Below are 15164 nucleotides of genomic sequence, written 5' to 3'. Positions count from 1 at the left end.
AGGAATTCAAGGGGGTGAGGATCAAGGAGGAGAGGAAGTGTGAGGGAGCTCAAAAGTGGGCGGAATCAAGGAACTAGATGGAATACACCGGGCAGACCAGGGCCAGGACCTGTCTAAAGATATGATAATCAGCATCTCTAAAGGTTGTGTAAAGATGCACAGGGTTTGAGGGATGGACAATGGAGTTTCATCCTCACAATCATTCTATAAAGAGAATTCTCTTAATGGAATTCTTATATCTGATAAGGGTCAGATGGGCTTCTTCCTGAGCTTACAACAACCTGTGAGGTTCGTCAAAACTAGCCAGGTCAAGTGCTTGTTCAGGGCTGCATAGCTAGTCAGTGAGCCTGAATTTGAACTCAGAATTTCCTGGAGTAAAATCAAAGCTCTGTATTCTTTGCCACAAAGGTGCTCACAAATGTCTGCCTCATAATTAACAAATTGACTTTCATTTTCTTTTGAGAAATATCACATTGTTTTCATTAGTTCCCACTTACCCGTTGCAATTTTCAATGCATTGTGTTCTTCATTGAAGTTTTTAAAAAGTTTTTTTAGTGAAATTCCCAGTTTTTCTTTCTAAAATCTTTTTTTTGCATAAATGCATTTTAATACCAAGATGTTAACTTTTTTCATGATTTTCTTGCATCACTTTCATTATTTTCCCCAACTTTTCTTCTACCTCTTTACTTCCCTTTTGGGATCTTTTTTTCAAGCATTTTTCAGAGATTCTTTGTGGAGTGTGAGACTAATTCCCATGTTTTTTTTATGACCTTGAATGTGGAAGTTTTGACTGTGTTGATATTTTCTGATTTTCTGTTTTGATCTTCTTGTCACCAGAGTAATTTCTTATGGTCATGTTCCTTTTTGTTGTTTACTGAATGGTCTTCCCAGCCTATCTTCAGTTGTACCTTTGTAATAAAATTGGGTCCTGAATGAAGAGAGCATTGCCCCAAGCTTCCAGTTTTTGTTCTGTGGGTTCAGAGCTGTTTCTGGGCATCTCTAAGTTTTCTGCTTTTCTAAGGTGTTATGATCTAAGGAGAGCTCTTGTCACTGGTATTCTAGTGTGAACTTTTAAAAATGTGTGAGTGACCATAAGCTCTCTTCTGAACTGGATCTGCAAACGACCCCCTTGGGTGCTAGTCTTTGTTCTTGCCTTAGGATGTTAATGTGGGTCTCCTTTTAGCCAATGCAACAGAGTCCTGGACCCAGTGCCAGCTCAGGATCCACTTTCTGAGGAGTTTCTCAGTCCTTCCTGAGAGCCCTGCAAGTGTCAGCTGCTGCTGATTCTGTAGCCTTTCAAGGTCATGTGTGGGAGGCCCTGGAATGGCTACATTAATTTGGTCTTATCCTTTCCATTTGTTGCTTCTTTACATTCCACAATTAGTTTGGGGCCGTAATTTAAAGTTGTAAAGATGTTTCATTAAGAGAGATTGGATAAGTTCCTGCTTTTACTTTTATACTTACATGGATAATTTAAAAGAATATATGTTGAGGTATATTTTTATAAAGTCTTTATATTGTTGACTAAGAATGATGCTTCAAAGTTTTGTTTGTTTTTTACATTTCAGATGGTGTGCAGAAGGTGGAGATTTAATTTTTTGTGGTTTCTGCCATAATGCTTTTTGTACAAAATGCATTCAGCGCAATCTAGGGGAAAAGGAGCTGTCAAAAGTGATGGATGAAAACACTGAGTGGAGTTGTTACATTTGTCAGCCAGAGCCTTTATTGGATTTGGTTGCCATGTGTGACTGTGTATTTGACAATTTATCACACTTAGATCCGCAGTGTAAAAAGAAAAAGTTAGTAAGTGAAAAGAGTGATAACACATGTGCCCAGTCAGAGAAATTAAATCCTGGAAGTTGTGCTGAAGAGACACCTCAGGTGTTTCTTCCTTCCTCTGACACTGCACCGTGCCCTTTCCCCACATTACTGATTCCAGAAAACTTGATTGAGAAAACAAAAGCATTGGTTGAGTATGTGAGAGAAACAAGCACTAATTTGCTGCAACAATTGCAACAAACATCCCCTTATTCAGAAGTGAGCCCAAGTGAGAGGCACTCTCAGTGTGAAATTGTGAAATCTATGATAACAGAGGTACATAATGCTCAGGAGGCCTGGGAAGAATTAAGTAAATTGGTTGTTAAAGACATGGAGGAAAATAATACAGAAAGAGAAAATAAGAATGTTTTTAAAAAATAATAAACTTAAGATTTCTTTGTTAGGATTGGGTAAGAGATAGTTCCTTGGTCATAGCTACACTGTGAGGGCACCCGCTCTGTCCAATCAGATTTGTTATGTTTGGGTATGTAACCCTCTGGTTGTTTTCTGTAAGCCGCCTCTTGTTACTGCCAGTCCGCCCTGGTCAGGGGAGATGCCCAGGGCTCCTGAGACGTGATCAAATAAAGGCTTGTGTTTTCTCCTTTGAAATGCCTCTCTTTTTCATGGAGTTGGTGGACTTCTGACCCACCCAGTTTTAGTGGCTCCTCTGGGATAAGTGGGCAGAGCAGGGAAATCTGAGAATCTCCGAAGGTTGTGCATACCTTTGGACAATCTCGGGTAAGGTAGGCAAGGGGAACGTCCCTGGGATTGGATTATGGTAGGCATTCTTCTAGGGTGGAAGCAGCAGCCACATGTGCATGGAAAAGCTAAAGGGTCCTGTTGGTCAAGTCAAGTTCCTGAGAGAAAGGGACAGGATATCTGGGCTGGGGCAGATGCTGTGACTCCATCATTCCCGTCCCAAAGAATGGAGACCCCAATTCATTTGGGGCTGGAGATGCAGGGCTCATCTTCCACAATGGCTTCTGACTGATCAGGGTGGAGATGGAGGTGACTTGTGCCCAATTAGCATCCAAAGGTGAGATGTCCCTTGCAGAGGCTGAGGTATGCAGTGATATCCCTCCTGCAAGGCCATGTGAAAAATGACTGAGGCAAGTCTGGAAGACAGAAATCTTAGTACATTAAACCTGGGGACGTTGGGGTTACAGTACTATCACCCCCTGTGGATCAAAACCATATCATCTGTAATGAGAATGTGCTCAGGTTTCACAGTCCCATTAGACACGATGAGATTGACAGAATCCTTGGCAGCAGGAAACAGCAGGTGGTGTTGATGAAGGGGCTCCAGAGGAGAGTCACCAGCCCTGTGAGTGAGGTGGTCTGTGCAGGGTGAGTGGTCACCATGGGCAACATCTTGTAAGTAAACTGAGTATCCTAAAAGTCTCTTCTCCAAACCCCACTGAAATCATTTCTGATTGACCTTCAGTAAAAAATAGAATAGCAGCTAGGTCCCATAAGGGGAATAGAACATGATGCATACATGTGTTTTGAAAACAAAAAGCTTTAAAAATAAAAATTAAAACTAAGAAGTGTAATGCAGGAAGTTATACCTGATAACTCCACAGACATTCCCGAGACAGCTAATGAAATACCAGGTCACCAAACGCACGGATGGTCTCTAGAAAACAAACACCAAGGATGCAATTCGCAAGGCACGTCGGGTTTGAATTTAATAATTCAACTGAGAAACAAGCAATGGTGTTGCTCATGCCAATTGGTGATACTGATGGGAGCACAAATGGGACGGTAAATGGGAAGGGATAAAAGGGAGTGTGAGATGCCTGTGGGTCAAACAGCATTGGCAAGGAGGGCAAGTTAAGCCTTGTAGTCTCAAGAACTGAAGAGTCTTCAGGGGGTGGGAGAGGAGGTGGAGGGAGGAAAGAATTAGAAGGGGAACAAGGGAGGCCTTGTTTGGGTAGTGGGAGGAGGAATCTACTTGAGGGTGCAAAAGGGGGAAGAAGCAGATAAGGTGAAAAAAGAGGCAAAAAAGGAACTAAGAAGCAAACACCTAAATGTTAAGACTCTTACAAGGTGCTAAGTCACTGGAATTGATAGAGACATTAGTTGTCTAATTGAGCACTGTACTTAAGAGTTCTCTCGTTCAGTAATGTACTTACTAGAATTGCACAAGATTCACACCTTTAGGAGAGCATCTATAAGGAGAAGCCCACTCAGGGGCAGAGTCAGCTTCATTCCATTTTGCACCTTTTTGCTGGCTGGAGGCTTTGGATTCCGATGCAGCTAGAGGCTGAAGCTGGAAGAGACAAAGGACTAGAGGCCAGTGCTCTCGGAACCAAGGAGAGAGAGAGGGCTCTAAGAAAACTAAGCAGGCTATTTTGAAGGAGACAATAAAGCATCTGGACTTTAACTCTTGGCTGCATTCGAGGTGATTATTACACTGAAGTAAAACCAAGGCTGCCTCCAGAAGCCCCCCAAGAAATCTGCTCCCAGAGAACATTATATTTTAGAAAAGAACATTGCACCTAAAGAGTAAGGGATTAACAGGAGGAGGTGATAAGCACTGAAGATGTTGTTGGGAATAGGGCCATTATGATAGAATGGAAGGCAGCCCAGGACTGGGCCCAGGGGGACACTAGGAACGACCCGGATGGGGCTCCAACTAAGGACACTGAGAAGCCGTGGCCAAGGGGAGCGGGTACTCAGCTGGGGCTGTCTTTTAGCTTTGGTTATGTTTCCACGGCTTAGCTCAGAACCTGGCACATAATAGGCACTTCATAAATGTTTAGTGATTAAAAGGAGAAGTTGTAAGGAGGAATTTCAGAAAAACTTAGAGAAAAGTATCAAGAGAAGGGCTAATAGCAATGCCAAAGGCTGCAAAGTAATGAGGAAAGGTGAGGATGGAGGAAAAGCACACGGGAACTGCCATCAAAGATATGATGAGCAACGTGAGAAAAGTTTCAGTGGAATGAGGAGAGCAGAACATAGACTGTAGAGAACTGAGAAGAGGGATCAAGTAGAGGTGACGGATAAATGGGAGGATAATCACAGGGGAAGGAGAGACCAAGACAGATGTTTTTAAGGATGGTGCAGACAGGTTTATAGGCAGGGGAAAGTAGCCAATACCCAGGGAGATACTGAACTGAGAGAACTGAGGTGATAGAGGAAGTGGTCTGCTGAGGAAATGGGTTGGAAGGGAGCATCATGCAGGTAGAGAGGAATTTGGATCAGTAAGCCCTAAGCTCCACTTTATGTGTGAAAAAGGCATGGAGGAGGAGACGGCGGCAGAGGGATCTGAGTGAAGTGCAAGGAAGAGGAGGGAACAAGAGGGAGCTCTCAGAATGACCTACATATGTTCAGGAAACTATGAGACAAAATCTTCAACTGACACCATGGGGGTGAGTGGGAAGGAGCTATGGGAGATTTCAGGAGATGTAACGTGCTCTCCTGGCAGTTACAATTACTAGTCTGTCCTAGGCCCAACAGAGTACCGTTGACCACTGACCTTTTCAGTGTCAACTCTACCCGGCTCGCCTCCTCTGAGGCCTTCAAAGGTCTCTGGCCACAATCTCTCGAATCTATAGCTTAATAACTGGTATTGAACTCAAGAACAGCCACGTGTAACCTTAAAAGCCTTCATTAAACCTACTCACATAATGCCCTGACTGATGCCCTGACTTGTTGGTTCCCTAGTGAACACCTGGTCAGAAGACCCATGTGTTCACTACCAGAATCCTTACCTCTTTTGGCTACCCATCTTGGCTTGGCCACCCAGGCTAGAGAGCCAGGGTGAAGAGTGCCAGGTTAAAGAGAGGGACTGCTGCCTGCAGTGGGCTTACATAGGGCCTGTGAGGTCACACACACAGCCAATCAGCGAGAGTCACCCATTATGAAGCTATCTCAATGTGGCCAAGATCCCACCTACAAGGCAGTCCTAATATCCACAGAGATTACTTCTGGGCCTCAATCTCCTGATGTGCTGTGGCTGCCCGTTTAAAGGGCTCTTACAATTCCCTTCTCTTGTTTTGCGGGAACCGCACATCTCACCAAGCTAAACTTTTAGCACCAGTTATAGTTCACTTGATGTATGAGATGACAGAGTGTCATGCCCAAGGAGGAACAAAGCAGCAGATCAGTAAACAGAAGTATGACAATGAGAACCAGGCTCAACAGTGGCCCTAGTGTTCAACCCATTCATCAAAGTCATACTCGAGATAATAAGCCAAAGAGGTTGGATGCCAGTGAGGTAGGATGTCAACACTGAGGTGGGAAGTCAACAAGGTAAAACATCACAATTCTAGTTAACAAATATCAGTGAGGTAGGGTGTCACAATTCTAGTTACATTTATCACAATTCTAGAGCAATTCTAGTTTCTTACAATTCTCTATTGAACTTTTCACAATCCTAGAGCAATTCTAGCTTATCACAATTCTCTATTGCACTTTTCACAATCCTAGAGCAATTCTAGTTTCCCAGGTGCACATAAGCAAAGTCATGTCCAGTAACATTGTCTCAGTAACAACGGCAGGTGGGTGCGTTGGTTTTTCACCCACTAATTTAAAAGCATAGTCCTTCAATAGAAAGCATAGGGCAAAGCCTCTTCCCAGGCCACCATATGGCAAGTAGCCACGGGAGGAGCAAGCAGGCCCACCGTCCATTTACAGTCTTTATATTGCATATCACCCGAAACAGTCCATTTCAGCTGCTACACTGGAATTGTGTCTGGTGTCTCTGGTGTCACGGTCAGTAGGGACATTGCTGCCATCAGCGTCTGGAGGGCTGCGGACATCTGGCTGGTCCCTCTGGGCTGTTGTCTCGTCCTTCTCTTGGATCCCCAGGTTGCAAATGTCTCTGGTGGGGATGAACTCCTCTGCTACTGGATCTGCACCTAGGAAGGAATGTACCCGGTGCCCCAAACCCTGGCCCAATTTGGGCCTTTCCAAATGCCATCCAGGCCTTTCCACCTCACAGTGGAAACAAAGTTGTTGTCAAAAAGATTAACAAAAGTCAGTCTGTCACTTAGCTGCACTTTCTGTGTATGCCCGAAGTGCATTGCTAAGGTAAAATGCAAAGAATTAAAAAATGTAAAACCAAAATAATTTAAAAGTGTAAAACTGAAATAGATTAAAAATGTAAAACCAAAATAACTTTAAAATGTAAAATCAAAATACTTTGAAGATGTAAAATCAAAAGTGTTTAAAAATGTAAAATCAAAATTTAAAAATTGCAAGCAATCACATATCCCATCTTGTGCATATCCCAAAATTCCCTTCTCTTGTTTAGAAGAGATGATCTTGGGGATATAGTCTGTGCAGTAATGACTTTACTAATAGGATTATAAGAAATGCCAATGGAATGGGCAAAGTCAAATTCAATGCAAAAACACCTAAAGGCCAAATATTTGTAAGCCAATCCATAAACTGTCTTAAATGCATGTGAAATTTCTACAATGGAAAAATGGTTGATCACATGTCTAGCTGCTTCTCCAGATTGGAATGAAGCCATAATGTCCATTGGTCTTAAAACATTAAATTTCAAAGCATAAGGGTTTTGTCCTATAGGGAGTATAGGAAAGTGAAAGAAAGATAAGCTGTGTAGCCTTTTGCCATGCTCTAGCTTCCTCTTTAGTTATCACAATTTGCAAATATAAGATTCTAGCAGCCTGATTGTAAATGATTTGAAGGTTCACTCTGAAAATGGACATGCAGGGTATATTTATCTGAGTGCTTTCTCACTCACTCTCGAAGTTCTTAAAAAAGCCGATACCTTTTCAGTGGTCTGCCACTCATACAGTTAATGAAAAAAGAACACTCGGCTATATCCCTGAATTCTTTTGCCTAAAATCAAAGTTTGAGTTTCTGATACCGAATTGTACTGCAGGAGTGTGAATCAATAGATTTGATATTACTTTTCCTCCTGGGTCAAAGATCACACACTGTCTATTTATTCTAGTGATTAAAACAGCAATTTTCCAAACCATTCTAAACATAAACACTGTGTAATAATTACTCGTAGGGGGTTGGGAAATCAAGCCCACCTGTGGAAGTAGAAAATCCACGAGGTAAGAAAAGAGGAGTTCCAACTCTCCAAAGATGATCCTAGCAGTTTTACAAGTATAAAACTCCACTCTCTCTAACTGCAAGGTCTTATCCCTGTAAGGTTTCTTAGAAATTAACTGAACTGTATTTTTAAAACTTTTCTGATTATACTCAATACCCCACAATTCCTTTATGCCTTGGGCCATAAAGCCCACTCCAGTCTTTTGAAATGAAGACACAGGAGTTTTGAATGGATTAATGGGCAGTGCTGCTGATATTATCGCCCTTCCTTTTCCTCCTCCCCTTCTCCCTTGGCCCAAGAAGGTGAGGCAGAGGGAAGAGGAATTGGAAAATTCCCCAAAGGCTGATTTAAAATCAAACCTGAGCTTTGCACATAAAAAGGACTAAACTTCTTCTCAATGGAAGAGTAATTGATAAATTCCTTTAAACAACAATACACAAGGTAAACCAACAAAACACTAAGAAGAATTTCTACAACTTTAGTCCATGTGGTTCCTTTATTTCCTTCTTTAGCTTCAGCCACTGGTTTGAACTCTTCCTGTTCTATCTGTAGTAACCTAGCTTTTCCTTCTTTCTCTATCTCAACCTGTAGTTTAACCTGCAATTGCAGCAACTCTTGCTGTGGCATTTTATACTCGATACTGTCATACAATCGCATTAGCTCTAGGTTGCTCCCTGTCTGAGCTATATTTAATGGGTGTGGGGATAGCCTCCTGGGAGCTTGATTCCAAGCTTCCTGCTGTTCTTCAGTGGTGATCTCTGTTAAAAGATCTTCCATCTGGCTCTTTAACCTCTTTATATAAGCATTATGTTCAGCTGTGTCCTTGAGCCTGATCCCAGAGTTACCTGGGTCCATGTTACTTCTCTGCCTTCCCTCCTAAGTGGCATTTCTACCGGATCTTTCAGAATCTTAATTCTGAATATTAAATATTTTCAATTCCTGATAATTCCTGATGTGTCCACGTTGGGCACCATTTGTAATCTGCCCTCCTGGCAGTTACAATTACTAGTCTGTCCTAGATCCACCAGAGTACCTTTGACCACTGACCTTTGCAGTGTGAACTCTACCCGGCTTGCCTCCTCTGAGGCCTTCAAAGGTCTCTGGCCACAATCCCTTGAATCTATAGCTTAATAACCGGTAGCGTGCTCAAGAACAGCCACGTGTAATCTTAAAAGTCTTTATTATACCTACTCACATAATGCCCTGACTGATGCCCTGACTTGTTGGTTCCCCAGTGAACACCTGGTCAGAAGACCCATGTGTTCACTACCAAAACCCTTACCTCTTTTGGCTACCCATCTTGGCTTGGCCACCCAGGCTAGGAAGCCAGGGTGAAGAGCGCCAGGTTAAAGAGAGGGACTGCTGCCTGCATTGGGCTTATAAAGGGCCTGTGAGGTCACACACACAGCCAATCAGAGAGAGCTGTCACCCATTATGAAGCTATCTCAATGTGGCCAAGATCCCACCTACAAGGCAGTCCTAATATCCACAGAAATTACTTTGGGCCTCAATCTCCCGATGCACTGTGGTGCTACCCATTTAAAGGGCTCTTACAAGGAGATATGAAAATTTTTTTTATTAAAGCTTTTATATTTTCAAAACATCTGCGTGTATAATTTTTCAGCATTGACCCTTGCAAAACCTTTTGTTCCAAAATTTCACCCCACCTCCTCCCATAGATGGCAAGTAATCCAGTATATGGTAAATAAATGCAATTCTTCTAAACATATTTCTACATTTATTGTGCTGCAAAAGAAAAATCAGGTCAAAAAGGGAAAAAAATGAGAAAGAAAACAAAATGCAAGCAAACAATAGCAAAAAGAGTGAAAATGCTATGTGGTGCTCCACAGTCCCCATAGTCCTCTCTCTAGTTGTAGATGGCTCTCTTCATCACGACATCACTGGAACTGGCTCAGATCATCTCATTATTGGAAAAAGTCATGTCCATCAGAATCGTACCCTTTTGTTGCCTTGTATGAACATCTCTTGGTTCTGCTCATTTCCCTCAGCATCAGTGCACGTGCGTGTCCCCAGGCCTCTCTGAAATCATCCTGCTGATCATTTCCTGTAGAACACTAATGTTCCAGAACATTCATGTACCATAACTTATTCGGCCATCCTCCAACTGATGGGCATCCACTCCGTTTGCAGTTTCTTGCCACATTTTGGCCCTGTGGGTCCCTTTCCATACTCCCTTGAGAGTAGAGCACCTTTTCATGTGTCAAGAATTGGTTTCAATTTCCTTGAGATGAAATTTTTCTGAGGAGCCATTGTGGTTAGTAGGAGAGTGAGATCATTGCAGAACTAAATAAAGAGAGTCTTGGGGCTGTAGTAGGAGCTTGGTCAGGTTTTGTGGCCAAATATTGCTTTGTGAGTAGACAAGGGGCATGGATCAAACGCGTTTTGTGGAATAATGCTGGTAGACGTTGGTCCTGCCACACACGGGGTGGAACTGAAATGTAAAAATAGCATGGCTCATTTCATATGAACCCTTTACCAATTCCCTGTCAATCCTTTTGAGGTTGGGGAAAAGATGAAACGGCATTTGGGCCACACCCCATTGTTTTCCTGATGTAGCTCAGCAGCTGTGGGAAGAATGAGGAGTTCTGGAAAATGAGCTTCTTTTCTGTAGCGCATCTGTCTGTTTTCTTTGCTGATGATACAGGATGCATTGATGCCTGTGGGGATGACAGATGAGCAGTGTGAGTCTAAGTGTATCTGACCGTAGCCGAGTCATTTTTCCATTGTGTCTGACTGTGTGTGAGCCCATTTGGCCTTTCTCGGGGGAGGCGGCAGAGATACTACAGCCCTTTTCCATTTCCTTCTCCAAGTTATTTTACACATGAAGAACTGAGGTAAAATGTGTTAAGTGACTTGCCCAGGATTCCAGAGAAATCATTTATACAATGGGAGGTGGTGTGTAAGCTCTGTAGGGGTTACATAAGTTCATGTGTACTACATGGCAAGAAAACAATCCCTCATTGCTTTTTTTTATTCATTTATTACTAAAGATTCAGGGATTAGGTTGACTGCATTTGCCCCCTACACATCCTAAGGTCTACCCAAGATGGTGGCAGGAAGAGTTTGGTCTTAGTTTTGAAGGACATCTTTAAAATTGTAACAATATAGCACTACTGTCTATCTACCCAGGTTACTTATACCTTCGGAATCTAATACTTAATGTGCAACAAGAAAATGGTATTTACACACATATATTGTATCTAGGTTATATTGTAACACATGTAAAATGTATGGGATTACCTGTCATCGGGGGGAGGGAATGGAGGGAGGGGGGGATAATTTGGAAAAATAAATATAAGGGATAATATTATTTTTAAAAATTACTCATGCATATATACTGTGAAAAAAATTATAAATTAAAAAAAAAGAAATTGTAACAATAAAAGATCTCAGTTTCCATCCAAAGTGGAAAGATTTCTTGTACAAATTGTGACCTTAGCCACATATCCTTCCAGCAATGACATTCAATGTTTGCAAGGCCCTCCCAACTCTGTCTATCTCTTCACTGAGGTCCTTTCCAGATTGGCCAGTCTATATGTAGTCCAAGCTCCTCCAGGAGCCATGACATTTTGCATCCCAAGGTCCCTTTCACTTTTGTCATTTTCTGGTCATAACATGACCCCCCCCTTCACCTTTGAAGTTTTGTGTTCTTGTATTGCCTCCAGCTGTCATGTTCCATATTTTCTTATCTTTGGGAGCTTTCAGATCTCCCATTATATGATCTAAGGAAATTCCCAGCCCTGACCTTCTGTGACCTGTTAAGTAAGGATAACACCACTTTATAACTATGGGCTCATTTTCAAAGTGACATTAGAGCTAAGATAATGCCCTGCCTCAGTCTACATGGTTCCCTCTTCTGAAGCATAAAAGAATTTCCTTTAGATAAAGCATTTTAGGAAATTGCCCAGCCTTTAGGCAGAGGTTGGACTCTTTACACAAACTGTCATTTCTATCTGTATCTATGTTATCCCTGACTTCGTTGTTGTTAAGGCAGTGCTGTTGACTCATTCCAGAAGATAGATGCAGACTTGGGGTACTTTTGGTTTTGAATGATTGACTCAAATAATAACTACTCTTGCCCAAAAAATATATTTACTTTCTTTGAATAAGATGGGAATCAGTGAAGCTCCACACTTTTACATAAGGATCCTTCCAATTCTAACAGTCTATGATTTAAGGACCCTTTCCCCAACCTAACCCTACTCAGACCAACTCTAGAGAAGAGAGGAATAAATGGGGCTTTACTTAAAATATCTAACCATCTTCAAGCATTTTCTGTAAGGGCTATAAGATCAGGAATGAAGCAAAAATGCCCATTATCACTTCCATTATTCAATATTGTCTTAGAAATGTTAGCTTTAACAATAAGAAAAGAAATGGAAGGAATTAGAATAGGCAAACAGGAAACAAAATTTTCACTCTTTTAGAATAATTATTGCACTGTGGAGAGAGAAAGCCAGTGGTGGTAGTGGTGGTAGAGGTGGTGGTGGTGGTGCGAAACGGCTATGGGAGGAGACATGGCCAACATTTTGATGCAGTGAATAAAGCGAGAGTTTAAGGACATCCTGAAAAGCAAGGAGACAAAGAAAAATCGAAGTAAAGTAGATCTTGGAGATGAAAATTTTATAGAATTTGGAGGAGAAAAAGTGGGACTGCCAGACACACTATGTGAAGGAGGAAGATACCAACTCGAGATAAAAATACCAGAAACGTACCCATTTAATCCCCCTAAGGTGCGCTTCATTACTAAAATTTGGCATCCTAATATTAGTTCTGTCACAGGGGCCATTTGTTTGGATATTCTAAAAGATCAATGGGCAGCAGCAATGACTCTAAGGTCAGTATTGCTCTCATTGCAAGCTTTGTTGGCAGCTGCAGAACCAGATGATCCACAAGATGCAGTAGTAGCCAATCAGTACAAACAGAATCCAGAAATGTTCCAACAGACAGCTCGATTTTGGGCACACGTGTATGCTGGAGCACCAGCTTCTAGTCCAGAATATGCCAAAAAAATAGAAAACCTGTGTGCTATGGGATTTGATAGTAATGCAGTAATAGTGGCCTTGTCTTCAAAATCATGGGATGTAGAGACTGCAGTAGAATTGCTTTTGAGTAACTGAGGCAGAGAGAGAAAAATGCTGTTGTAGTCCAGTCTGCCCCCTTTTCAGGAGCATCACCCTCTGTTATTTTTACAATTCTGTATATATTCTTTTAAAACTGGTATTGTTACCTAATTATTACCTTGGATTAAAGACTGAAAGAAAAAACCTTGCTCTGCAAATAAAGCTAATTAAACATCTGTGTGAATTCAAAAAGAATAATTGTTGAATAATAGTTGAAATAATTAACTTTAGCACAATTACAGGATATAAAATAAACCCACATAAATCATTAATATTTCTACATATAACCCAGCAGCAAGAGATAGGAAAAAATAACATTTAAAGTACCTGTAGATATTAGAAAATACTTGGGTGTATACCTGCCAAGACAAACTCAGTAAGTATATGAAAACAAAATGCTTTTCCCACAAATAAAGTCATATCTAAGCATTTGGAACAATATTAGTTACTCATGGATAGGCTAAGCCAATATAATACAAATAACAACTCTACCTATGATAACTTAATTAGTTTGTGCTTTCTCCAATTAACCTACCAAAATTATTTTATAGACCTAGAAATAACTGTAACAAAATAGTCTGGAAAAAAACCTAAAATTCAAGAATGAGAAGGAAGGTGGACTAATCTTACCAGATTTCAAACTGTATTATAAAGTGATAATCATCAAAACTACCTGGTATCATTTAAAAAAAAGAGTAGTAGAATAATGGAATAGATTAGATGTAGAAAACACACAAGCATATGACCATAGTAATTCAGTGTTTGATAAAATACAAGTGCAACAGAATGACAAGTAATAAATCACAAGTGGAAAACAGTGTGACAGAATCTAGGTTTAGGCCAATATCCTACACTGTTGTCTGATTAAGGGATTATGAGGTTTGAATTTACTCTTGTAAAAAGGTGCCACTTTTAGCTTAATAAGATAGTTTGATGATTACAATAAAAGTGGAATACTATAATTACAATAACCCAACAATACTACAAAGATAAGCATACTAGCAAAGAGAAAAAAGAAAACTAATAATATTGAAAGAAAAATATAACCAATTCAGGGAAGCACCAACTCCTGATTCAAATAGCTGGGGAATCCTAGGTCACAACTTTCAGCGTCCTGATTGGGAAGGTCCCAGGCAAAGCAGCCTCTCCATGGGTGAGATTCCAAAGAGATTCTGCCTTAATGCAGTTATATATTAATTTAGAACAAAGAAGGCTCAGTACCAAGAAAGCTTTCTGATGATCTATCCTGGACACCTGTATTGGGGGTGAAATAGCCCAATGAGGCTCTTAGGAGTTGTTTATTTTCACTGAACTGCCTGGTTTCCTGAAGACAAATTTCTCAAGATGTTTTGACCTTAAAGAACTGGTCAGATGTCTCAAGGTTATGCATTGATTTTTGTCTAAAGTCTATCACATCTCCAGGCTTAGGTTCATCTTTAGGGCAAATATATGCAAAGCCTGCACTGAGACATGGAGAAGCTTCAATACTATGTATTTACTAATCATTTTGTTTTAAGATCAAACATGTTGACAGTGTAGGTCATTAAAACTTTAGGGATTAAACTATGATAAATTTGTTTGATTTTATAAAACATATAGAATTTTTACAGACATAAGACACTTAATATAAAATGCAAAGATCAATATAGATTGAACAAGTACAGAAAAAATATTTTTGTACATGGTGGATCTAAATAAAAAAATCATACCAATGGTGGTTAGTACTAAATGAGATACCTTAATTAATTTTCCGGAAACTATATCAGCTTGAATTCAATGTTAATTGAGTGCTCTGTGATTTTTCTCTAATAATTGCTGAAGTTTATTTCTATGAAAAGAAGTCAGAATAGAGACCAAACCTTCTAGAAAAAGCTTTACATAGAGTAGAGGCAACCCAAGACAAAATAATGTGATCCACCCTGTCAGGGGAAATGTACATAACAGGGGAGAAAACTTACATTTTGTAAACAGCCAGTAAAGGGAGCAGTTTGCTCACAGATTTGTCAGAATTTAAGACACAAGGCATATATGTTGAGTACTTGATATAGCATAGAAAATTTGATCTGCTTGATATACTTTGAAACATTGATATATTTGATATAACAGAAAAATTAGACAAGGGATAGACAGTTAAATACATAGATTGGAGGAATGGTTCAAGACAC

The 15164-nt window shown here is 40.6% G+C and overlaps 1 protein-coding gene and 1 pseudogene across 3 annotated transcripts in view; both read left to right on the top strand.

The window, feature by feature from the left end:
* The window catches only part of LOC141549151 (transcriptional regulator ATRX-like), a 463311-nt gene that overhangs the window by 17582 nt on the left and 430565 nt on the right, over positions 1-15164 (top strand). For 2 of the 3 annotated variants that reach the window (XM_074278528.1, XM_074278525.1), the window contains one exon: positions 1569-2427. The exons of the other annotated variant lie outside the window; for it this stretch is intronic. In XM_074278528.1, the coding sequence (XP_074134629.1) occupies positions 1569-2199 (631 nt within the window). In that variant the 3' untranslated portion in view covers positions 2200-2427. Of the gene's footprint in view, positions 1-1568; positions 2428-15164 lie in introns of those variants that run through there. 3 annotated transcript variants of the gene reach the window in all.
* On the top strand, positions 12394-12996 carry LOC141548949 (ubiquitin-conjugating enzyme E2 K pseudogene; annotated as a pseudogene).

The sequence above is a fragment of the Sminthopsis crassicaudata genome, chromosome X, assembly GCF_048593235.1.
Source record: "Sminthopsis crassicaudata isolate SCR6 chromosome X, ASM4859323v1, whole genome shotgun sequence".
Taxonomy (NCBI): Eukaryota; Metazoa; Chordata; class Mammalia; order Dasyuromorphia; family Dasyuridae; genus Sminthopsis; species Sminthopsis crassicaudata.
This window is presented reverse-complemented; position numbering and strand designations above follow the sequence as displayed.